General features: G+C 45.1%; 1 protein-coding gene across 12 annotated transcripts in view; it reads right to left on the bottom strand.

The window, feature by feature from the left end:
• CELF4 (CUGBP Elav-like family member 4) overlaps positions 1-26,965 on the bottom strand; it is a 1,208,497-nt gene that overhangs the window by 178,072 nt on the left and 1,003,460 nt on the right. For 8 of the 12 annotated variants that reach the window (XR_010243565.1, XM_063958143.1, XM_063958153.1 and 5 more), the window contains exon 4: positions 483-611. Coding sequence is in view for 11 of the 12 variants with exons in the window: in XM_063958143.1 (XP_063814213.1) it covers positions 483-611 (129 nt within the window). In the remaining variant the exon portion in view is untranslated. The remainder of the gene's footprint in view (positions 1-482; positions 612-26,965) is intronic. The other 4 variants (XM_063958095.1, XM_063958125.1, XM_063958099.1 and 1 more) reach the window with 1 other exon arrangement.

The following is a 26,965-nucleotide window of genomic DNA, read 5'->3' on the forward strand; positions in this document are numbered from 1 at the left end:
AGCTTGCGCGGGACCTGTTTTTGGTTAGATCAACACAGAGGACTCGTGGACACTCGCTCAGGTTAGAGGAGAGGAGATTCCGCACAATACGGCGTAAAGGCTTTTTCACGGTAAGGACAATACGTGTTTGGAATTCCCTGCCCGAGGGAGTTGTAATGGCGGAATCTGTCAACACCTTTAAGAATGGGTTAGATAAATTCCTAATGGATAAGGATATCCAGGGGTATGGTGCATAGTCGTGCATTATAGTTACTATAAATAGGGATAAAATGTAACGGCTGACAGCAGCATCAGTCAGAAATTTTAGTCAAATCATCATGCATAGGAGACCACAAATAGGTTGAACTCGATGGACAATTGTCTTTTTTCAACCTCAGATACTATGTTACTATGTTACTATGTCTGGATTATTATGGGATGGCTCTCTCACATTAAACTTAGAGAACAATGGCTTGATCTATGTCGTTGTATATAGTGTCTACCTTTGCTGTTTCCATCCGGTCCCCGAAGGATCGTACATTCTTCAATGTTCCCGAAGGCTTCGAATAGTCGGCGGACATCATCTTCTGACTGCTGCTTATTCAGCATACCCACAAAAAGTTTTCTGTCTTCTGGAACAAAATTAAGAGATGCTTACCATATTTTAGCAAGACAATGGCAACTCAACAATGTCACGTGGTCATAAGACGCAGTCGCTGGCTGTGGGCGCAATAACGCTCTTTACAATGACGGTTTGTGTCTAAGTACAGAACTTGGCATATACAGGGTTGAGTATCCCTTAGCCAAAATTCAAGATCCCACATTTTGGGGTCCCCTACTGAGATAATGATTTATATATTATATATTATGTGTATATCTAGATATATTATATAGATATATAATGTAATATACATATATATGTGTCATTATCTCAGTAGGGGAACCAAAAATGTGGGATCTTGTACAAGGTGAAGACCTTTATTCTTGGTTTGATAGGAAGCCCTCTCATGTGCTTCCTACCCTAACATTGCATTGCGGTTGGGTGTGATATCATACGGGACATTACCATTGTGTCACTGTGTTTGGAATGCTCTCTCTGTATCCTATTTTATGCATGATATTTTATCAATTAGATGGAATGTGTTAAAGGGAACAAACGTCTTCAATAAAATGACTAATAAAATATGTTACACAAACATGTAGCAACCCATATCTTCCCATGCTGCATCACTAACTTGTTCCAAAGAAGTAGTACATTGAAATGGGTGTGGATCGTAGTGTCGACAGTAACTAGATCATCAGTCATGAGGTCGGCCACTATTGGTCGACATTAACTAGGTCATCAGTCATTAGGTCGGCCACTATTGGTCGACAGTAACTAGGTCATCAGTCATTAGGTCGGCCACTATTGGTCGACAGTAACTAGGTCATCAGTTATTAGGTCGGCCACTATTGGTCAACAGTAACTAGGTCATCAGTCATTAGGTCAACCACTATTGATCGACAGTAACTAGGTCAACACCTGAAATAGGTCGACACTGTCATTGGGTCGACATGGAAAAGGTCGACACGGGAAAAGTCGACGTGAGTTTTTTTTTAAATATATTTTTGGGGTCGTTTTCTTTGTAAAGTGACCGGGAACTTCAATTAGTGCACCGTGTCCCCTCGCACGCTCGCTTCGGTTAGGTTACTATTCCCAATCGTAGTCCACGTGGATCGTAAAGTATGAAATAGTTAAAAAAATGGAAAAAAGTGAAAAATTCATGTCGACCTTTTCATGTGTCGACCTTTGCCATATCGACCTTGTGACCATATTGATCCTAAAGACCGGATACCCATTGAAATCCACCCCAACCCCCCCACCCCCACCACTGCCACCGCCATATTAGCTAACAGAGGGGGTCATTCTGACCCGATCGCACTCTGCAGTTTTTCTCAGCGTAGCGATCGGGTCAGAAATGTGCATGTGCCAGTGCCGCAGTGCGCCGGCGCATGGCCGCCCGTCGCTGTGCTACGATTGCCTCTGCCAGTCGATGGGTGGGAGGTGGCAAAGCGACGGCGTTTGCCCACCGTTTCGTGGGCGCGGTCCGGCCAATGCAGGCATGGCCGGACCATGCGGGGAGTGGCCCGCAGCAGCTGTGTGACGTCACACGCTAAAGCTGCGCTGGCCGGCAGCTACTCTTGAAGTGCAAAGGCATCGCCGCTGTGTGATGCCTCAGCACTTCTGTGGGAGGGGGCCGGCACTGACATGCGGGGCGGACTAGTCCTGTGCTGGGCGTCCCCCCGCATGTCTGAGTACATGATCGTAGCTGTGCTAAATTTAGCACATCTACAATCAACTCGGAATGACCCCCAGAGAGCACAAACAGCCTAGTAAACATAATAAAGAATAGGTGTAGACAACCGTAACATGAAGACAAACGCTATATATTTGTTCCATCTGTAAAGCACAACGGAATGTGCCGAGCTATGTAAGAAACTGTTAATAAATAATAAATATACAGCAGCTTCTCTGGAAGACAGAATAGCCGGATGATACAGCAGGATCTGTGAAACTGATTTTTTTTTTGTCTAAATCACATTAAACAGGAAAAAATAATCTGTCAAACTAATTAAATAGATAACAAGGTTATGACGACGTTAATCCAGAGTTTCGGGAAATGGTTTCGCCAAGCAGCAAGCCTTTTGGGGTCCAACCTTCAGAAACTGTAGCTGATCCTTGTACCCTATCACGTTGTGCGAAGCGCAGACCTCTGCGCGGCAACGGCAATTTTGGGAAGATGATGGAGATAATTAAGTAATTTGCAATTAGCTAAAACAAATCATTAATTGCTTCTTCTCGGAGCAGGCAGCTGTCATGTATTGCAGGCATGGAAATGACGCGATGATAGAAGCTTTGTTCAGGTGATAGATTCCCTCTGATTTGTACTGTAGAGTTTATAAAATGTAATCAGTAATTTATACATGTAAACTAACTGGTGTGATCATTCCCGCACGCTGCAGGCAGCTCACTAATCTCCGCCATTAGCAGTCTCATAACATGGGATGGAAACCCACTGGAAGACGTCACTGGTTTCTCGCTGTTTCTGCCGTGGAAATCACTAATCTCACAGTTTTCCGGGATGACATCTCTGTTGCTGTTTATAAAGGATATTAAGCATTCAGCCAAGCATTATTCTTGTCCGATGTCCAGTGGTGGCTCTACATCAGGCGTTCCCAACCTCGGTCCTCCAGGATCACTCGCGGTCTAGGGTTTAGTGATATCCATGCACCTCTAATGCAGCACCTGACACTGCCTTCATAGCTAGTCCATAATATAGGTATTACATGTCCCATACAGTATATATCAGCACCCTGTGGCTCAATTACACAGTACAGCTCTATGTCCTCAGCGAAGAAGATGCCTCCACTATGCAACACAGTCAATAGATCTCCAGTAAGTCAATTGTCTCCCACCGTCCAGCATACAGTACAGCCCTGTCACCTCCTGTAAATCGATTGGCTCTCATGCTGCTAGTAAACAGGGCAGCCTCAATACTTCTATGAAATAGCATGTCACCCATCCCCTAGTATAAAATACTGCCCTGATACCTCAAGTAAATATCATGGCTTCCGTGCACTAGCAAACTATGCAGCCCCAATACATCTAGAATACAGCATGGCTCCCATGCACCAGCATACAATATAGCCCCAATACATCTAGTACTGTATATAGCATGGCTCCCATGCACCAGCCTACAATATAGCCCCAATACATCTAGTACTGTATATAGCATGGCTCCCATGCACTAGCATACAATACAGCCTCAATTCATCTAGTACTGTATATAGCATGGCTCCCATGCACTAGCATACAATACAGCCTCAATTCATCTAGTACTGTATATAGAATGGCTCTCATGCACCAGCATACAATACAGCCCCAATACATCTAATATATAGCATGGCTGCCATGCACCAACATACAATACAACCCCAATACATCTAGTATATAGCATGACTCCCATACACTAGCAAAAAATACAGCCCCAATACATCTAGTATATTACATGGCTCTCATGCACCAGCATACAATACAACCCAATACATCTAGTACAGTATATAGCATGGCTCCCATGCACCAACATACAATACAACCCAATACATCTAGAATATAGCATGGCTCCCACACACCAGCATACAATAAAGCCCCAATACATCTAGTACTGTATATAGCATGGCTCCCATGCACCAGCCTTCAATATAGCCCCAATACATCTAGTACTGTATATAGCATGGCTCTCATGCACCAGCCTACAATATAGCCCCAATACATCTAGTACTGTATATAGCATGGCTCCCATGCACTAGCCTATAATACAGCCCCAATACATCTAGTACTGTATATAGCATGGCTCCCATGCACTAGCATACAATATAGCCTCAATTCATCTAGTACTGTATATAGCATGGCTCCCATGCACTAGCATACAATACAGCCTCAATTTATCTAGTACTGTATATAGAATGGCTCTCATGCACCATCATACAATACAGCCCCAATACATCTAGTATATAGCATGGCTGCCACGCACCAACATACAATACAACCCCAATACATCTAGAATACAGCATGGCTCCCATGCACCAGCATACAATATAGCCCCAATACATCTAGTACAGTATATAGCATGGCTCCCATGCACTAGCCTATAATACAGCCCCAATACATCTAGTACTGTATATAGCATGGCTCCCATGCACTAGCATACAATACAGCCTCAATTCATCTAGTACTGTATATAGCATGGCTCACATGCACTAGCATACAATACAGCCTCAATTCATCTAGTACTGTATATAGCATGGCTCTCATGCACCTGCATACAATACAGCCCCAATACATCTAGTATATAGCATGGCTGCCATGCACCAACATACAATACAACCCCATATTGCATGGCTACAATGCACCAAGATATGATACAACCCCAATACATCTAGTATATAGCATGGCTTTCATACACTAGCAAAAAATACAGCCCCAATACATCTAGTATATTACATGGCTCCCATGCACCAGCATACAATACAACCCAATACATCCAGTACAGTATATAGCATGGCTCCCACACACCAGCATACAATACAACCCCAATACATCTAGTATAATACATGGCTCTCATGCACCAGCATACAATACAACCAAATACATCCAGTACAGTATATAGCATGGCTCCCATGCACCAACATACAATATAGCCCCAATACATCTAGAATATAGCATAGCTCCCACGCACCAGCATACAATACAGCCCCAATACATCTAGTACTGTATATAGCATGGCTCCCATGCACCAGCATACAATATAGCCCCAATACATCTAGAATATAGCATAGCTCCCACGCACCAGCATACAATACAGCCTCAATTCATCTAGTACTGTATATAGAATGGCTTTCATGCACTAGCCTAAACACAGCCCCAATACATCTAGTATATATCATGGCTCCCATGCACCAGCATACAATACATCTAGTATATATCATGGCTCCCATGCACCAGCATACAATACATCTAGTATATAGTATATCTCCCATGTACCAACATACAATTCAGCCCCTATACGCCTGGTATAGATCATAGTGTCTATGCCTCCAGAATACAATATAGCACAGACACCACCAGTAAATATTACAGTTCCCCTGTTCCCAGAAAACAATACTTCCCCCTATACCTCTAGTAAATAGCATGGCTCCTATGCATCACGTATAGAGTACAGCTCTATATTGGCAGAGTACAGTACAGCTCCACAGATGTGCCCCCATACACCTAATGTCCATATGCCACGTACACATGTACTTGTTGAATTTGTGACATACGGCACAGTATGGTATGGTAGAGTTTTTGCACTAGTGCAGTGAAGTTTTAATTTCATTATATTCTTCAGGTAAGGCTTTTGCACACCCTATTGTTCACCTGCTGCAGGTATAACAACACCAGTAACGTGGAATACTAGTGCCAGGAATTGTGAAAACTTTTCACAACTTTTTAAATATTTGTAGATAACACATAATGATTTCCCTTGTTTTGCAGAAATTCAGGATAACTGCGCACTTCATAAAGAAAGCCAATGGCAGGTCCAAGATGCAGTAAATTCTCTTACAGGATTATATTCTATTACGCAGCAGAGAAACTGCGATGCATAATGCTTCCATTCACTCCGACCTCAACATACTGTATCCTATGGTGACAAAACAGGGGCTTAACCTACGGTATACCCTAATAAACATAGACTCGAGGACGTTTGAGTCACAGCCATTACCGAATGCTTATTACAACCCAGGAATCTTTTTTAATGGCGACTCTCAACTTTCCGATCACCAAATATATGTCTTAAGCTAAATATTCTTACATAGACCTTTCTAGAGAGCAATTTATAGATTTTCCGCTCCTTTCAACTCATGCAAAGATAATCTCTTCGCAAAATAGCAAACCCGAGACTATAGCTCTCATTCTATGGAACGTGCAACATATCATTAGACACCATACAGGAACCTGGAACAGACCAGAAGCTTCTAATTATAGGTCTTAGGTGTTTTTTTACATTAAAGAAAGTGCCGAATGGAAGGGTCTGGCACAATGGACAGAATTTTCCTCGCATGTGCCCTCAAAGACTTTTCACATCAAATTAAAGTTGCCTCTTTCAAGACTTCAGAAAGGGTAATTGAAACGCTTCTTCACAATTGCTCCAACTTAAGGGCTATCTTCCTCATCTCCGTCTGTATCATTCGAGCTTGGAGTATAGACAGGCGGCATAGCCAGACCTCACTTAATATTAAAGTCTGTGATTAAATGGGATTCGCCCCAAAAAAAAAAAAAAAGACAAAGGGCTGAAAACCTGCCGATTGTTAATCCCTTGTTCACGGCGCTTAAAAATTCAATTTCTTTCTTTCGAGAGGGAAGAATAGAAGGAGGAATTTACTATGGGTGTCTAATTTTGAAGGGGTATACTCATTTTCCCATGCTTGTCAAGTCTAAGGACTCCCATTAATATGTATGTACATGACGCATTCTAAGTCTCTCTACTTGGTCTGACTGTAGCGATTTTATTTCTTTTTGCCATTTTAATCAAACTCAACTACGTTTGGAGTGCGGCTTGCGCATAAAGCCGGCATTACTGCGAAACGGCGAGTCGTTGGGGATTGCTACAGGCCCCGCTTTGAATCGCAGTGACAGCTGATGTTAAAACATGTCAAATCATTTGTCGATAATATCGATATTAGATTGCAAGCTCATCTGACATAGATACTGAAAATTATTAATTCTATGCATAGTAGTATAGATGTGATCTTGCTATATACAGTGGGGGTCATTCCGAGTTGTTCGCTCGTTAGTTTTTTTCGCAATGGAGCGATTAGTCGCTAATGCGCATGCGCAATGTTCTCAGTGCGCCTGCGCCAAGTAAATTAGCACAAAAGTTTGTTATTTTACTCACGGCCTAACAAAGTTTTTTCATTGTTCTGGTGATCGTAGTGTGATTGACAGGAAGTGGGTGTTTCTGGGCGAAAACTGGCCGTTTTATGGGAGTGTGCGAAAAAACGCTGGCGTTTCTGGGAAAAACGCGGGAGTGTCTGAAGAAACGGGGGAGTGTCTGGGCGAACGCTGGGTGTGTTTGTGACGTCAAACCAGGAACGGAACTGACTGAACGGATCGCAGTGTAGGAGTAAGTCTCGAGCTACTCAGAAACTGCTAAGAAATTTCTATTCGCAATTCTGCTAATCTTTCGTTCGCAATTCTGCTATGCTAAGATACACTCCCAGTAGGCGGCGGCTTAGCGTGTGCAATGCTGCTAAAAGCAGCTAGCGAGCGAACAACTCGGAATGAGGGCCAGTATCTGATCATTATTATTGATGGGATTCCAGCGTCGAGATTGTGAATTTCGGGATTATGACCACATAGTGGCTGAACTGGCCTCAGTTGCATTATTTTAATTTTTTTTTCAAAAACAAGGGGTTCATAAAAAATTAAAATGTAAAATAACATGTTAGAGATTTGCTCATGCCAGGCATTATACAGGTGTTACATATCTTATTGACTGTTAACACATATGCTGGTGGTTGCATTTTCGCACAGCGGGCGATCAGATCCGAACTGCGCATGCGTATGCACCGCAATGTGCAGGCGCAACAGACAGCTGCAAAGGGGATCGCCGGTCAGCGACGGGTTTGCGGGAAGGATCCATTCAAACAGGCGTTCGCAAGGAGATTGACAGGAAGAGGGCGTTTGTGGGTGTCAACTGACCGTTTTCAGGGCGTGTCTTTAAAAAAGGCATCCGTGTCCAAGCATTTGAAGGGAGAGTGTCTGACATCAAATTTGGTCCCAAACAGGCTGATGTGATCACACACTTGCATAGTGTAAATACACTCCCCCTGTAGGCGGCGACTATCTGTTCGCAGGACTGCAAAAATTGCTGCCCAGCGATCAGATGTGAATTAATCCCTATGACACATGAGGAGATTCACATTGGAAATGAATGTTAACAAAACTTTAATATGCCTAGTACCATACGTACAGACTACTCCTGATGAAGTTTCAACAACAGAAAGCTATTTGTGTTGTTCCTTGCAACAGAGGAGTAGATTTTCAAAACCTTTCAAAAATGAAGAGATGTTGCTAGCAGCAACCAATCAGACTGCAATACAGAAAATGATCTGTTCTGTGGTTGAGACCTCCACTTGTCTGTTTTGGAACCTTTAGTAAATCAACCAAAAAGTACAAGTTTTAAAAACAAAAATGTTTAATAACTAAAATTCTTAATCCAATTAATAAAGACTAATGGAATCCATACACATGCGACTGATTTGGGGCAATTCTCCATTTTTTCAGATGATTGGGGTGAAAAATCTTCAATGTATGGAGTTCACCAATCCCCGATCCTGACAAAAAAGTGATCGGACTCACAACTGAAGTTGTCCAATATTTTGGATTTCAGCGACCAACTGGGGCTGTAGATTTGCAGTGCATGGTACAATTTACAGACCGTTACTAGTATGTTACTATAACAATAGGCACTTTCCTGATTTGCAGAGCCGATCTTTGGATGAATAAAATCTGCAATCACTGAAAAACATTGGTAAGTATGGGTGTATATAGGTGGATTGTGGAATTGCGAAATTGAGGGCGAAAATGTAGAACTGGTGAAATGTTTTTGTTCTACATCGTTGAAGTACTGTGTATGGCACAAGTAGACAGATACTGAATATTCATACTTGTCTTCGTTTTTAATATATGTATCAAAAAGGTCAAATCTCAAAACATGCTACTTCACCATTTATATAATACCTCCTCTGGGGAGAGATGGAGAGAGATAAAAAGAATTTGCCCATTGCCAATCAATCAGCCTCTGACATTTATCTAGCGCAGTCTATCAAATGACATTTACATTCTGATCGGTTGCTTTGGGCAAATTCCTCACTTTATCTCTCCCTGAAGGATTGATACATCTCCCTGTTGTTCTCTAGCAGACTGTAAGTTTTTGAGAACACAGCCCTCAAATCTATCTATGTTCCAGTGCTGAATGTGGTGTATATATGATGTATCCCCCAATTGTCCAACAAGCAAATATATCGTAATAATACAAAGTTGTATTACTGCTCAAAAACTGTATCACCTATTCATTGTCATTATGCTGAATCCTATAACTTTCAGAAATAACGCCTGATACTTGAATGTCACCTAAAATTTCCTGCTGAAACCTCAGCAACACACTAATACTAGACAGATACAGTAGCCTAAGAGAAACACACTTTACATAGCAAAATGCGAAAACAGACTGGGGATTGCATTGAGGACTACAGCTGCCGTGGTTACAGATGCTCTCAGGGAAGGACAGTTATTCACACGCTATCCGAGTCTGCTTCTGAGGTTGCAACAGGTGATTTCAGGCAGAAGTTCCATTTGATGATAGTCCTGTCATGCAGACAAGTGACTGATTGGGAATTGGGTGCAGCCAGGCTACATTGTGCCGACTACAGACAAGTAGATCTCGGTCTGCAGGCACCCCTCCTGGGATCTGGTCTGAAGATCGACAGTGTCTAGGTCGACCACTATAGGTCGACAGTCACTAGGTCGACAGGGTTGGAAGGTCGACAGGGTTTCTAGGTCAACATGTGCTGGGTCGACAGGTCAAAAGGTCGACATGAGTTTTCAAATTTTTTCCTTTTTTTGAACTTTTTCCTGCTTAACGATCCACGTGGACTACGATTGGAACGGTAATCTGTGCTGAGCGAAGCGGTAGCAGAGTGAGGCACCTTGCCCGAAGCATGGCGAGCGAACATGGTGCACTAATTCGGCTTCCCGGTCACTGTACGCAGAAAACGACACCAAACCCCCCCCCAAAAAAAACTCATGTCGACCTTTTGTCCTGTCGACCTAGCACATGTTGACCTAGAAACCCTGTCGACCTTCCAACCCTGTCGACCTAGTGACTGTCGATCTATAGTGGTCGACCTAGACACTGTCAATTTGATGAAACCCCCCTCCTGCCACACTGGCTCGCATTCTGTCAATGCCTGTGATAAAAGCAGAATTTTCCATTAATTCCCGACTTCCCGGCTACTTCACTGTAACGTCACATTAGGTCACATGGTGAGATTCAGCCGCCTACTCTCCCTTGTCAGCGCTGTCTCTTCTCTTCTGCAGACACATAACCCTGAATACATCTAGGATGATTTATACAGTACTGGGGATGGGTTACACAACTGAAATCCCAACTGTAAAGATGACACACAATTGTTTTGCTAGTTTTATATTCTAAAACCGGCGTGTTTCAGAGGTGGATGTACTGTAGCTTCATACGCCTGCTGACTGCAGAGCGAAAATGCCTATGTGCGTACAAAAACACACTATCGGTGCATCATCAGCTATACCGGCGTTGTACATTGCAACTGTCTATGGCAGGCACAGAATGTCTGAGTGACCACAGCCGCTGGTAACAGTCAAAGTCACTAAGCACAATATGCCAGCGACTGTTAGGCCATCTCCCCCCAGTTGCCACCCACAAACGCCCATTTAAATTGCATGGAGCTTCATGCAATTTCCATCTGCGTCCTCCCAGGGGTAAAGTACATCTCGGATGCATGCTCAGAGGGAAAACATCGGCCACTTCCCTGACTCCATCTCTAAGGGAGAGATGTACTAAGCCTAGAAAACTGATACTTTTCATGGGGATAAAGTACCAGCCAATCAGCTCCTAACTGCCATACTACAGGCTGGGTTTGAAAAATGACAGTTAGGAGCTGGTTGGTTGGTACTTTATCACCATGCAATTTCTCACTCTCCAAAGGCTTAGTACATCTGGCCCAAATCACCTCCTACAGTATGTGTACTACTTTAGGGTAGCAGTTGATTTACCGACGAACACAATACAGACGGTCGTAATCCCAACAGTCATTGACCAGCAGTCAAAATACCGACATTCGTTATACCGACATTGTTCAAAATTCTGACATAGCCAGGATAACGACATTTGAAATGCCGACATGTCAAAATGGCGACGTGCCTTTTTAAGGAATTTTTGCCTCAAAACAGACTTGTTCATACTTTACCATCCCAGTGGGCCTGGAGGGGGAATATAATAGTGCCCAAAGCCGCAAGGGGACGTGGTACACTTACACGGTGTATATGTCGACCTATGACAACATTGACACAACCCCCCGAAAAACTCATGTCGGTATTTTGACATGTCAGCATTTAAAATGAAGGTATTCTGACTAGGTCGGCATTTTGAACATGTCGGCATAATGAATGGCGGTATTTGTACTGTGTCGGTATTTTGAATGTCGGCCTGTATTATATCCTATGCACACGCCCATCCAGTCATAATGCAGCAAAAGATAATACAGAAATATACAGAAGGTAAATGCAGCAAGCCGGAGATCTTGACCTCGCCATTGCTAATTCCCTGCGCAAACCAATGCATGTAAATCTCTCAGCCGAGCGTCTGGCCGCGTGGCTATTTCTCATAGTATAACAGCAATGGTAGGGCACTCCAGGGCTTCAGATGAAATGGTTCATTAAAACAGTTCTTGAGTTCCTAAAGTCGCTCAGTTACACTTTGCAAGGCTCCTGGTACCTTACGGCACTCCAGAGGCCGCTGTAAATGAGCCATGCATACCCTTCCCTGACGCGTCTTATTGCTTCTGTTCTGAATGGAGCCGTCTGCTGAGGAGCACTGTTCCTATATTGGAGCCTGATGCACGATTTCCATATCTCTGTCTCCCTGCAACTTGTGGTCCTCACGCAGTCAGTAACGCAGTGTCTGATGGGCTGGTACGAGGCCCACACAAGCCCAGCAACGTACTGTGCATCGCAGTGCCCAGTCCCACACTTCCTCCCAGCACTGTCCCAGGAAAAGGAGGATTTCCCAGTTTACTAACGAGAGGAGAAAAGAAAAGCGAGAGCCACAATGACCGTTCCTTAATGCTTTTTTCTAACCTATCTACTAGTCAGATGGAGATTTCATCCAGTATGCCAGAAGTGTGTTCTCAAAGTATCCCTATAGCAGAGTTTCCCAAACTCTGCCATTACAGTCCAGGTTTTAAGGATATCCACGCTTGAGCACACTTAAGTAGTGCCTCAGTCAATTTGATTCAACCATCTCGGCTCAAGCATGGATACCCTTAAAACCTGGACTGAAATGGAGGAATCTGGGAAACTACCTTACAGCATAGGGGTCATTCCGAGTTGATCGCACGTAGCAACGTTTTGCTGCTCGTGCGATCAACTAGACGCCGCCTATGGGGGAATGTAGTTTAGCATAGCATGGCAGCGATCGCTTGTGTAGCCCTGCTAAGCTAAAAACTTTCACTCAAATCAAGACCAGCCCTGCAGCTACTTACCCAGTGCGACGGATCCAGCGATGAAGGTCCCGGACCTGACGTCAGACATCCGCCCTCCGTTCGCCAGGACACACCTGCGTTCTTCTTACCACTCCCCGAAAATGTCTGGAAACGGTATCTGCCCTGAAACGCCTCCCGCCTGTCCATCTTCTAGCAATCGCCGCTGCAATCACATTTGTCGCTGGCAGGGTCGTTGTCCGCCGAGATCATCGCCAGGAAATGACGCAGGGGTACATTTCCGACCCGTTCGCACCGCAGTGAAGAACTGCTGCGTGCGAACGGGTCGGAATGACCCCCATAGTGTGGCATCTCTGAGCAATGCAGACATCAGACTTACTGAAAAGTAAAGTAATCCTGGCGCAGGTCCATCCGCTGACGTCATTTTTTTCGACCGTCAGCGTCAATGTGCTCATACGGTAACAGCATCATAAATAACAAATCTTTGCAGAAGATCTTATTATCCGTTGCAGGATATAAACTGGAAAAGAACAATAGGATATCTCTTTGCCTGAACTCTGACAATAATACCTCTGTTTATATCACTGGAATCTGCTGCAGAGACCGCGCTGTAAATTACTTCCACTGGAGTGTAGCGCAGATTTGCACCTTGGAGCCAAGTTAGTAAATAAACCCAACTAAAATGCAATTTCATGCAGTACATCTTACATTGGGCCTAATTCAGATGCGGTCGCAATGACGACGCAGAAGCGATCTTTTTCAGTGACGAAACTGTGAGGTGTCGCAAGTTTAGCAGCCGCCCACAAGTGAAGAGAGACACCCACAGAAACCATCGCAACCTGCTCGGCAACTGCGTACTCCGTCACAACTGCAATGTACTGTAGATGTGAGGAGCACTGACTCCCTAAGTGCCTCCATGGATGTGCAGATTAGCTGCGGGAGCTGCGACGCTGGACTCATGTTTTATGCGTGTGAAATTAAAGTCGCCAAGACACACACCAAAAACAGTCACCACACCCCTGCATTTTCCTGTCAATAAAACTGCTGCCGTTTCCTCACTGCAAGCATCATCGCAAAAGTTACCTTTGAGCGGGCGCACAGCGGTCATGACGCATGCACAGTCTGCTGATAATCATTCAGTTGCGACAACGTTGAAGTTGCGACCGCATCTGAATCGGCCCATTCTACCACAGTTTGATAACCTTTTCTTGCCGGATTGTCTCACATTTTTGGTCTTGGAAAGACTCTATAATGTCAGTTCTGCAGTTACACATCAGTAGTGTTAGAAACGCTGCATGTGAATGAGGCCCATTCTGTTCCTGCATACATTGAACAAGCATGAAAAACATTGGTCAGGGAGACACTGCTCTCACTACTACTGCTATTATCAGACGTACAGTATTTATATGAAAGTGATATGTTGACTTAATGCTTTCTCACAGATATAAATGGAAGACGCCTTCTGATTGGCCCAATTCTCTGAAGTACGTCACGTGTTGTGCGCTGGCATGGTGGGTATATAAGGTGTGTGATAGGCCGTCTGCACACATATCACTCGTTACTGCTATTGGTAAAAGGGGCGATTTATCCGAGTTGCAGAAAGGGATGATTATCGGCTTTCAGGCCAAGGGTGGCGGTATTTCTCACACAGCGCAGTGTGTGACCTGTTCACGTGCTGCTGCTTGGAAGGTGCATCGTGACTGGACAAATGGCACCATTGCTAATAACTGACGTGGAAACTGCGACGCACTACGTGCCATTGATGTGAGAGGTGAAGGTGCGTGATGGCCGACCGACACGCTACAGTGGAGCAGCTCACCGTCAAAACGAACCTGGGGGCTACCAGACGTGTGTCTAACATGACAGCTCAGCCCGTCTAGCTGCTGTCCGTGCTGCACACGGCGGATACTATGGCTATTAGCTGGTGCTCATAATAATGTGATTCGACTGTGTAAAATCCATGTAAATGTACAATGTCTCTGTTTACTCCAAAATCATTTAGGAGTTGCTCCATGCATGGTGCCATATTTCTGACAAAGTCCATCCTACATCCCATCTCACAGACTTGGACTACTGTAATAAACAAAACTGACACATTATCACTCATGTGTCAGTCCTATCTGCATACTGCCAGACTAATAACAGGAATACTATAGAATTGGTAGTGCCACAGTAGCACCCGCAGACACAATTCAGCGACGGATGCAGTTCCAGAACTGATATTAGCGTGGAAAGACCCCTGACTTAGGGGGTCATTCCGAGTTGATCGCTCGCTAGCTGCTTTTTGCAGCGCTGCGATCAGATAGTCGCCGCCTATAGGGGAGTGTATTTTTGCTTTGCAAGTGTGCGAACGCTTGTGCAGCCGAGCGTAACAAAAAAGTTTTGTAGTTTCTGAGTAGCCCAGAACTTACTCAGCCGCTGCGATCACTTCAGCCTGTCCGAGGCCGGAATTGACGTCAGACACCCGCCCTGCAAACGCTTGGACACGCCTGCGTTTTTCCAACCACTCCCAGAAAACGGTCAGTTGCCACCCACAAATGCCCTCTTCCTGTCAATCTCCTTGCGATCGGCTGTGCGAATGGATTCTTCGTTAAATCCATCGTTCAGCAATGATCCGCTTTGTACCCGTACGACGCGCCTGCGCATTGCGGTGCACACGCATGCACAGTTTTAACCTGATGGCACTGCAGCGAAAAACCTAGCATGCGATCAGGTCGGAATGACCCCCTTAATTTCATGCGGTTGTCACATGGGTTGTAACAATCCTCAGGCCACGCTCCGCACACCTGCTCACTTCCCTACGCCTGGAGCCCGGCACTGAGTGCGTTAACAACATCCAGCTTCTTCCAAACCATATTTTACAGAAGTGGATTCAGGCGAGCGTGGAGGAGACCAGCCCTCCCTGTCAGCTGTGATCAGGACCTGTAAATAAAGCTATACATTTTCTGTCTCCATTGTTCTGCAGTCACGGGAATGAATTGCGTCGACCGGCTCACCTCCGACCCCCCCAAATTGATGGGGAGTTAGGTTGAGCAGGTGAAATGATTAAAGGGGGAAAATAGACGGTTCGCTCCTGAAAACATAATTATGGCTCCTCCCCCGGCTTTCAGCGCCTGGCTTTGTATTTCCAGGCTCCTTGTAGAATTTCTCCATCACCCTGCAGGAAAAGGCTTTAATAACTAAAACTACAGAGTGTCAAAAGGAATTTTTCAGCCTTTGACAGCTCATAAATTACAGTTCATCGGCTTCTTCTGGGGCCCTGATTTAAATTAATAGGCAGTCAAATCTATATTTTCTCTTCTTTGTCTCCCGACACTATGGCACGCAGCTTTAGGGCGAACAGTGTAGTGTAGGATCATGTATTATCCGTGGCGCTAGCAATAATCTGTTTGTATTGAGCCAGCTGCGCAGAGGCCACACATCGGGTTATCGCTCCCAGTCTTGGGGCTATCATTCTCTATCTATTAAATCTATCAAAGAAATCCCCTCAAACATAAAACAAGTTGGGATCTAGAGTACAGTATACTAGGAGCGGCACCGATATGCGGATAGAAGACTGTCGTGCCTCTGTGATCTCATGAGAGGGCTAATTCCAAGCCAGGCGCAGCTGCGGCTCAGCTTTTGCAGCAGCCGACTCTGCATCTTTATGCTAATTGCGCTGCCGACACGGTACAATCTAAGATGCGGCTCAATGGCAGGCAAGGTGTTTCCATCTGACGCAGTGACTGCGTCACACCCGCGTCACGGACGCGACTGGCCAGCCGCCCACCTGTTACCTCCCATGAGCACCAACTGAATTCCACTCTCCCTGCATCCGAATTTGTTCGACATCTCTAAGAACTAACCACTGGGACGTGAATTAGACGCATGCACAGATATAAAACAATGGGGGTAATTCTGAGTTGATCACAGCAGGAACTTTGTTAGTAGTTGGGCAAAACCATGTGCACTGCAGGGGGGGTAGATGTAACATGTGCAGAGAGAGATAGATTTGGGTGTGGTGAGTTCAATCTGAAATCTAAATTGCAGTGTAAAAATAAAGCAGCCAGTATTTACCCTGCACAGAAACAAAATAACCCACCCAAATCTAACTCTCCCTGCAAATGTTATATCTGCCCCCCTGCAGTGCACATGGTTTTGCCCAACTGCTAAAATATTTCCTGCTGGGATCAACTTGGAATTACCCCCATTGGCCGATTGCGTGCGACATTGCTACCGTGACCATCTCTGAATCAGGGCCAGGTTTATCAAGCTTTGGAGAGTAATAAATCTGGGCAACATGTGTTTGAAAAATGACAGTTAGGAGCTGATTGTTTGGTACGTTATCACCGTACAATTTATCACTCTCCGAGGCTTGATAAATCTGGGCCCTAGTTCTTAATCCGGTTATAGACTGAAGTGAATACCAGTTCTCATAATGGCTACCTCCTTTGTCTATAGGCGACAGGTCCACCTATATGGATTATGAGGATTACCCAGTCCTCTGCTGCACAGTGTAACATCGTTAGCAGATATTACTAGACAATTAGTTCCTAACATCGTCGAGCATCTTCTGTTTTCTACTCTTATTTGCGCGGCAGCTTCTCTATTATCTGTGAGAAATGTAACCCAGGATTTAAGTTAAATAGGAGAGACATGTTATAGCGAGCAGATGTGGCCAGTGTCTGATCACATTTACCGCAGAGTCCTGGTGCAGGGGGAACGGGAGGGGGCGGACCCGACAGTGTCAGTTTGGTGTAATCCTGACATACAGTATAAGGCTGACACTTTTGGTAGAGTCCTCATCACAGAGACTGCATAGTCATCTAGCGTTGTATATGCAGCACAGAGCGGACGGCCAGCGCAATCAGACCGTCTTCAGTTACGTCGTCATCAATCACATGCTGAATAATTAGTCTGAGGCCATGTCCCCAGCATCAGACAGATGTATGCCAGCTTGCTAATATATCTGGAGTAGTGTAGGAGATTATGGGTAGATGCATCATCGCTTGGAAAGTGATAAAATGGAGAGAGATAAAGTATCAGCCAATCAGCTCCTAACTGCCGTTTTTCAAACACAGCCTGTGACATGGCAGTAAGGAGCTGATTGGCTGGTACTTTATCTTGCTACATTGTATCTCTCTCCAAGCGATGATGCATCTAGCCCTATATATGTATGTAGGCTTACCATACCATCCCTTTAAACCGGGACGCTCATGGATTACACAGGTTCTATGGCTGACATTGCGTGGCGGGCCGCGGCGGCTGCGTGACATCATATGCAGCCGCTGCAACCCTAAACAGGGTGCGTAGGCAGAGAGCTACTCGTCAGGTGCGAAAGCATCGCCGCCGTGCTTGGAACAAAGGCAGAGTGCCCCCTATATTCTAAATTGTCACCATGGTGAATGTTGTAGAGTGCGGTTTATGATCTGAGTTTACATTGCGTATTATCTGTACAGCCTGATATCTCTGATTACATTGTGAGCAGCAGCACGGGGAAGCACAGGACAAATGTGCAAGTCTTTGGAGAGTGCGGGCAATGGCCATATATCAAATGACTTGTTCATTAAACCCTGATAACGCCAACTGGGCACCAACGAACGTGAGCTCCAATCAAATCTTAATGAATAACCCCCAGACTCCAATTGCAGCTCTTCATTAAATATTTACATTACGCGCCTGAATGTTCTTGCATGATATTAATATATGCAGCGCACGCCGCTCCTCATTGCCAGAATGCAGGAGTAAAGCTTCATTCACGTTAGATACTAGCACGTCAGGAACTTTGGGCAAAGCATGGAATTACAGTATCTCAGTTGTTGCCTTTATTGTGTAATTTGCTGAGGGCATGTAGGGCTGTTCTCTCCAATATCTCCCTTCTAGCGTGCATGGTCATGGGAGGGCAGTATACTGGTCCTAGTCCTTTTGTAAGAAATACAGTACTTGATTGAGCTGATTTCCGAAAGATCAGGCAGATTCTCAGGAAGGCCCTCAGCCAGGAGGGACCACACCGAGCCGGCATACCACCCAAAACCAGCCCTGCTGTATGCACAAAAGTGAGACGACCATTACTCGGCATAAGGCGGACCATCTCCGGAATTTATTAATGTGGTGAACCAGGGTTTTGTGGATTGACATTAACAAAAACAACCTGTTTGGTGTTTTTACCCTTTTGGTTTAATGGGCAGATGTTTTAGATGGGATTGCTGTCTATTATACGGTTATGGTTCATTATGTCGATCCTGCTTTGGTCGACAGTCGCTAAGTCAACCCTATATGGTCAACATTCAAAAGATTGACGCGGTCAAAAGGTTGACAGGGTCATTAGGTCGCCAGGTAAAAGGTAGACAATGGAAAATGTTGACAGATACAAATAGTCGACACATGAAAAAGGTCGACATAGCAAATGGTCGACACCCAAAAAAGGTTGACACAGCGTTTTTTTGTTTTTGGGTGTCGTTTTCACCGTCAAAGGACAGGGAACCCCAGTTAGTGTACCGCATCCCGCTTTGGGCAAAGTGCCTCGCCCCACTGCACTGGGCACAGGTTACTAGTCCCAATGGTAGTCCACGTGGATGGTAAAGTATGAAAAAGTAGAAAAAAATGCAAAAAACACCAAAAAAGTTGTGTCCACCATGTCTGTCAAACATTGTCATGTCGACCATTTCAACCTGTAGATCTTTTGTACCTGTCGACCATAAGCAATGTCTAACTAATGCATGTTGACCATTAGTGGTCGACCAATTGACTGTCGACTTCTTTATTGGCAACCTATGGACCGGATACTCCCATCATACTGGGGCCGCTGGATTGGTAAAGTTATTGCTGAATCCACCATGCAGCACGCTCCGCACAGGGATGCTGAGGGAGGGGGAGCGGGTCCTAAATAATTGTTGGAGGGTCCCAGGTCAGCAGTTGACGGTAACAAATATCCCCCCCCTTACAACCCTTCATGAAGTCACGCATAGTACTTTGCATGGAGCTTTATCCCAGACGGCGTGTGGCCACACCTCACATAGCTGGCCACGCCCTCTCAGTACCTGGGCCCCCGCGGATGCCTCCAAAGCCCTGACTGCGCTTTTTGAAGCCTGAGTCTGTATAGCTACCGCCATCTGTAGAGTCATTGTGAAAGCGACCACTTTAAGTTTTACTCTTCGCACGGATGGGCTCCTTGTAGAGCCTGCGTCCCTGCATGTGATTTTTAATACGCTGGCCAGATATATAAAATTGTGCGATAATTATATTTATTAACAGTTTCTTATATAGCGCAAGTTATTCCGTTGCGCTTTACAATTAGAACAAAAGTAATAGAACAACACTGGGTAATAACAGACATAGAGGTAGGAGGGCCCTGCTCATTATTCAGGCCGCCACCACTGAACAAGTGGTATTGGCAGATGAACGCACATAACTCATGTTCATGTGCGGTCTGAAAGGTGCAAGGGTTGAAATACCGGGTCGAGTGACCCGGCATTTCAACCGCGGTCGTGAGCAGGGTTGGTGACGTCAGTGGTGACGCGGCGCCTGAGGCGGGTGGCACACTGGGAGCTCCCGTGTCAGGCTCCCGTGTTCGACCCGCCTCAGGCGGTCTGAAAGGGGTATTATTAAGTTTATCGGGCCAAAAATGCAGACAAGGGTAAATCAGCCCCTGAATGAGGTGGAATCTGCGCTGTGCGTTGGGTGGGGGAGTGTCCACCAGTGAAAGCAGACGTCTGATTACATGCTGTCGGTTATTGCAGTTATTTTAGCAGCTGGCCTTATATGCAGCACAGGAGCTGTGATCAGTAGTATACACTATATGTCGCAAAAGCAGCACCCGGTCCTCGGTGATCATTCCGGAGGTAGAGGCTGGGGACACAAGGGCACGTCTCCAGCAGACAGGCTGCAAAGCTGGGCGATGCCTCGTCGCTCAGGGTGACACTTCACTGGGTAAAATGCACCATAATAATTTCTACTCTGCGTCATTGCCTTCTCCACTGCGCGTCTCCCCCTTTCGATGCTCCCATTGCCTTGCAAAGTGAGAAAGTACATTAAATGCCTAATTTTATTGAAGTGTGACATATTTAATCTCACGCAATGGGTCATTCTGTGTGCTCGTACACGCACTATTGAGCAGCACCTGAATATTCCCCTTTGCTGAATGGGCTATTGAGAAAGCCCTGAGGCAGGAAACCATTTGCAGACAACAGGCCGAGCCGAGCCTGTGACTGTCAACCCAGCGTCCTAACAAGAGATCTTCACCTATGGGCAATGGGATTGAATACCATGGATTCTGCGGCATTTTCAGTTATTTAGTTGAAGTGTACGGTCACCTACACACAGAGGAGGCCAATTTTCAGACTAGAGTCCGTTCTTTGTGCCTCGTGCCTCAGGAATGCCCCTACATCCCAGCGAATAAGGAAGACTGACTTCTTATGAGAATTGGTTCAGGGCACAGAATGACTGCCTCAAGGGGAGACAGTGTAATTACCCTCTAGAAAATATTATTGTTTAAACACATGGCAACATCAGGTTTATGCACTAAACAAAGACGTTTGTGCGTTGAAGAACCCAGTGGGACCTGGAACGTCTGTGTTGGGATAATTTGGTTATGACAATTGTTTTCCTATATTTATTTTTCCTTAATTACAAATGTTTCACTCCCTCTAAGTGAGGCAATGAATAAAACGCTCAGCGCGGGATATGAGGGCGATTGCAAGGGTGTGATTTCATCTATTCCAGAAAAGGGACATTTGGACCTAACAAGTACAAACCTAACAGTACAGGTTTTAAGGATATCCATGTTTAAGCACAGGTGACTTAATTGGTACATCTGTAAGTTTGATTGTAAGGGCTGTGCATGAGCACGGCTATCCTTAAAACCTGTACTGTTAGGGGGACGTGAGGACTGAGTTTGGGAAACCCTGTTCTAAGGAGTCTTTGTTATGAGGTTGTGATAAGTGATATATTATAGACTGTTACTGTACCAAACCCTTCTGAATTTAGAACATTCACAACCAGAAAGGAGGAGGTTAAAACATGCTTAAGATGGACAACAAAATGTCCAAGATAGCTTACTGTAAGGGAAAATTACAGAAAGGTGAGAGCAGCTTATACTGTACCGAAGAGCTTACAATCTATCATAAATGTAAGCTGCTATGGTCACAAATCTACCTGCCAATATTGTAAAACAAAATTGGGTGAAATTAGCCCTGCCCATAATCTTACCAAACACACTCGCTTTCCACCCAGTCACACCCACTTTCCACCCAACCACACCCACTTTCCACCCAGTCACACCCACTTTCCACCCAACCACACCCACTTCCCACCCAGTCACACCCTCTTTCCACACAACCACACCCACTTTCCACCCAATCATGCCCACTTTCCACCCAATCACACCCACTTTCCACCCAGACACAACCACTTTCCACCCAATCACATCCACTTTCCACTCAGTCATACCCACTTTCCACACAACCACACCCACTTTCCACCCAATCACACCCACTTTCCACCCAATCATGCCCACTTTCCACCCAGCCACACCCAATTTCCACCCAACCACACCCACTTTCCACCCAATCACACCCACTTTCCACCCAGTCATACCCACTTTCCACCCAGTCATACCCACGTTCCTCCCAACCACATCCACTTTCCACCCAGCCACACTCACTTTCCACCGAAACATACCCACTTTCCTCCCAGTCACACCCACTTTCCACCCAAACACACCCACTTTTGGTCCTCTAGTTTGGCAGATGGAGTTATGCACAAATATGGACTGGAGTGACCATTATACCAGGACTGTTATTTTAGTCCCAGTCATACTTGCCTATTTTTTGGAGATCCCAGACGGGACGTACCAGAGGCAGTTGTTGAAGTGAATGTTATGACACAATTACTGCATCACAAAGCTGTGTGCAATTTGAGTCATCCCTAGGTAAGTGTGTGGGAACTAGGAGAGTGGAATGTTTTCCCGTTAGCCGAGGAAGACTCCTTCAGAAGCCTCCGAGATGTTCTAGACGTATGGTCCCAGTCCTTTCCTATGGCCTCTGCCCTTCAGTAAATAGGGATTCTGTGGCTACTTAGCTACTGTATTGTAAATATTTTCAGCACTTAGGGGTCTACTTACTAAGCCTTGAACGGACATAAAGCACCAGCCAATCAGCTCCTAACTGCCATTTCACAGGCTGTGCTTGAAAAATGACAGTCAGGAGCTGATTGGCTGGTACTTTATCTCCATCCACTTTATCTCCATAAATAGGTCATGCTGAGATCTGTAGTTCTACAAAGCAGGAGAGGAAAAGGCTGTTACCTATGCTACAGAGGCTTACATTTTATATTTGTGTGCCTCTGTCTGCCAGGTAGTGCTGAGACCTGTAGTTCCCTAACAGCTAGGGAAGAACAAATTTCCTGTCTCTGCTCTAAAGGGTTAAACTTTGTAAGGAGGGTTAATTATTTCCCGTCCCCGCTATTCCACGCTTTTCTTGCTTTCAGAAGGGACAGCGATTTACAGGACTTTAAACGTTATTGCAAAGTCTACAATGAAGAATGTTGTTGTGGGAGAAGCGACCGGACATAACTGCATTTTAATAAAATCCCAGTGAAAGGGAAAGCAAGGGTGAATGCTTCCAGGAGAACGGCGACAGAATCTCCATCAGCCACTTTGCCCCATGGTAAAACGTGATAATCGCGCAGTAAAGAAGGATAGGGTGAAATATTTGCTATGTCCACTTTAACTATAACAAGAGGACATTATGTCCACAGGGCCTTTGTAATTGAATTACAGTCTCTCTCTGCATAGTGGTAGCCGAGAACAGGTCGTCGCATTCCACTCGCTGTTTCCCCGGTATGGAACACAAACTGCTCATGAAGCCCTTATAATTCAATTAGATGAAAGCCTCGGGGTGTCGAGCCCAGTAGAAGACTGAGTTGTAGAAAAACAATGAATCATAAAAGGAATTATTGCTGAAGGGGGCGATGAACACATTACGAGGGTCATGTATCAGTGGCCATTGACTGCCATAGAAGCAGGAATTATGCAATTCACCCAAAAGCCAATGTTCTGTGACAAAGGCAACGACACTGGTCCTCTGGAAGGAGGCTTTATGCCAGCTGAGCGGCAAGATCTGTGTTACATTACTGCAGGTATCAAGACAGAGAGAGGGCTGGGGACCCAGTGCAACTTCCAGAACTCTTCTGTGTATTATTGGCGTTGTATACGCATGTATAAAGCATAACAGTGGTCATTCCGAGTTGATCGCTAGCTGCATTCGTTCGCTGTGCAGCAATGAGGCAAAAAAACCTGCACTTTTGCGCATGCATATGCGGCGCAATGCGCACGCGCGAAGTACTATTACAATGAACGATGTAGTTTAACCAAAAAAACCGCTAGCGAGTGAACAACTCGGAATGACCACCAACGTCCGGAGAGATGGAACATGGGAGGGAATGTTCACGCCAATGCAGCCCATGCGGATCAGCGAGTAAGCGCATACTGTATGCACCTGTTAGGGGGAGGAGCTTCCGCACCTGCTGCAGGGCAGGTGTAACTACCAACTGATGATGATGACTTGCTGCAAAACCGGGAGACGGTGACGTGCGGTGAGGTCAGAGGCTGGGGAGGCGCTGGCTTGTTACACAGCCACATTTACACACATAAAAATATTTAGAATAATACAAAGATGATATTATAAGTTATAATTATCTTCATTGTATTATTCTAATCATTTTCACAATCAAAACTGTAGAGGGGTTGCGGGTGAGATGTAGGATGTCAGGATCCTGGCAGTTGGAAAGGCGACACCGGAATCTCCACACCCGTCAGAATGTCAACGTCAGAATCCGGAGAGGGAGAGGAGACCAACGCCGGAATTCCGACAGATGGCAACTACGACTGTAAGTATAGGGGGAGGGTTAGGGCCGGGGAGGGAGAGAGGTTAGGCTAGAATGCCTGCAGCGGCCGAGCACTAAGGGTCCACTTTCGAGACACCCATGAGTGGGAATAGCCCTGGTGTGTGGGATTCCGGCTGTCGGGATTTCGGCGTATCCTGGATGTCAGGATCCGAACAGCCAGAATTTTAACAGCAACCCTTTACAAATAAGTAATATTGGGTAAATCAGGATGCAGTCAATTTACCTCCAATCAAAATCCCGACGGTCGAAATCCTGACAGCAATTGATCGATGGTCAAAATCCCGACAAGGTCAAAATCCTGACGTGGACAAAATACAGACATTTAAAATATCGACAAGGTCAAAGTACCGACATGTAAAATGCTGACAGATCAAAATGTCGACCGTCGGTCAATTGCTGTCGGGATTTTGATTGGAGGTATTTCATACCGATCCCGGTAAATCAACGGTGAATATTAAAAGACAAATAACAGTTTACTTACGTGGCCGATATTATATTTAATAATTATGAAGGGCCAATATTTAGAAATTAAATATTACTGAACTACCATGGCAACTAATATTTTTACGTTAATTGGAACTTTGCTAATTAATTAATGACTGAGTACATACATGCTGGTACTTGTAGTGCCATAAGTGTGCAATATATTTGGTGCCTCCTACATTAATGCATTCATTTTCTTTGGACTCCTTGTTAATAAGTGACTACTTAATAGATATGTATATAGGGGGTCATTCCGAGTTGTTCGCTCGCAAGCGGATTTTAGCAGATTTGCTCATGCTAAGCCGCCGCCTACTGGGAGTGAATCTTAGCATCTTAAAATTGCGAACGATGTATTCGCAATATTGCGATTACACACCTCGTAGCAGTTTCTGAGTAGCTCCAGACTTACTCGGCATCTGCAATCATTTCAGTGCTTGTCGTTCCTGGTTTGACGTCACAAACACACCCAGCGTTCGCCCAGACACTCCGGCCACTCCTGCGTTTTTTCCGGAAACTGTAGCGTTTTTTCCCACACGCCCATAAAACGGCCTGTTTCCGCCCAGAAACACCCACTTCCTGTCAATCACATTACGATCACCAGAACGAAGAAAAAACCGTGAGTAAAATTCCTAACTGCATAGCAAATTTACTTGGCGCAGTCGCAGTGTGGACATTGCGCATGCGCATTAAGCGGAAAATCGCTGCGATGCGAAGATTTTTACCGAGCGAACAACTCGGAATGACCCCCATAGTTTTGTGTGTTCTGACAGGGTAAATAGGCCCCTCTATTGCTGGGTTTTACCTGCTTACGTATCAGCGATCTGTGAACTCTCAGCTTATTACATCTGAGGCTTTGTATTCAGAAGACTAAAGAAAGTGGGGATGGTAAATTGTTGTCAGTCGTGTTGGAAAATTGAGTTTTCAGGTGATTTTCCCTCAATACATCTGGCCTTTCGTAATTTGCCCAAACAATCATGGTAACCTGTCGATTTGAGTACATGCACCACATTCCATTGCCCCTGGGGAGTATTTACTAACAAATCTTTCACCCTAATTCCTAAAGAAAAAAACACCAGAGACACAACCCAAAACCCTCTTTGGAGGAGCTGCCCCCAAGATCTTCGCCAAAGACCGGGGAAGTATGGCGGCATTTGCAGTGGGACACAAATGTGCATCAGTCAGTGAGATCAGTCGGGTGTAATCAGGGCGTGCATTGCAAAGTGAGAGTCGGCGCTTTGTTTTGCAGGCATTTTTTATCGACGTCCTCTACACACAGAGGTGCAAACTAAAAGCAGACTGCACCGCATATTTAATTTAATAAGTATAGGGTGAAGCAATACATCACTCTATCACCATCAGCAGGGCTTATCTCAGGTAGAGTTAATACATGCACGGTGTAATTAGGAGACACTGGAGTTTGGACTGGAAAACAAACAGTTTAAAGAGTGCACCAAGTAGCAGAAAGTATTCACTGCATTCCCTAAGTATAACGCAAACATAAAACATAAAACCAGACTGCTGGATTAAGCTATATATGTGTTCATTGCTAATCGATCATTAACCTTCCCGGCGGACTCATCAAGGCATTGGGTTATTGATCTGTCTGGAAAATACCTATTTTTATTGGCAAATGACTTGTCTGAAGTGCGAACTAAATGTGAAGTCCAAATTTAAAGAGACCTGTGCGGCTCAGGCTTTAAGGTGGAACTATAAATGCTGTGTTGTAAGTTAGACGATTACTAGAAGTTGGCGCAGAGTTCCGATATCATTTAAAGGGAAG

This window comes from Pseudophryne corroboree, chromosome 1 (genome assembly GCF_028390025.1).
Source record: "Pseudophryne corroboree isolate aPseCor3 chromosome 1, aPseCor3.hap2, whole genome shotgun sequence".
Lineage (NCBI taxonomy): Eukaryota > Metazoa > Chordata > Amphibia > Anura > Myobatrachidae > Pseudophryne > Pseudophryne corroboree.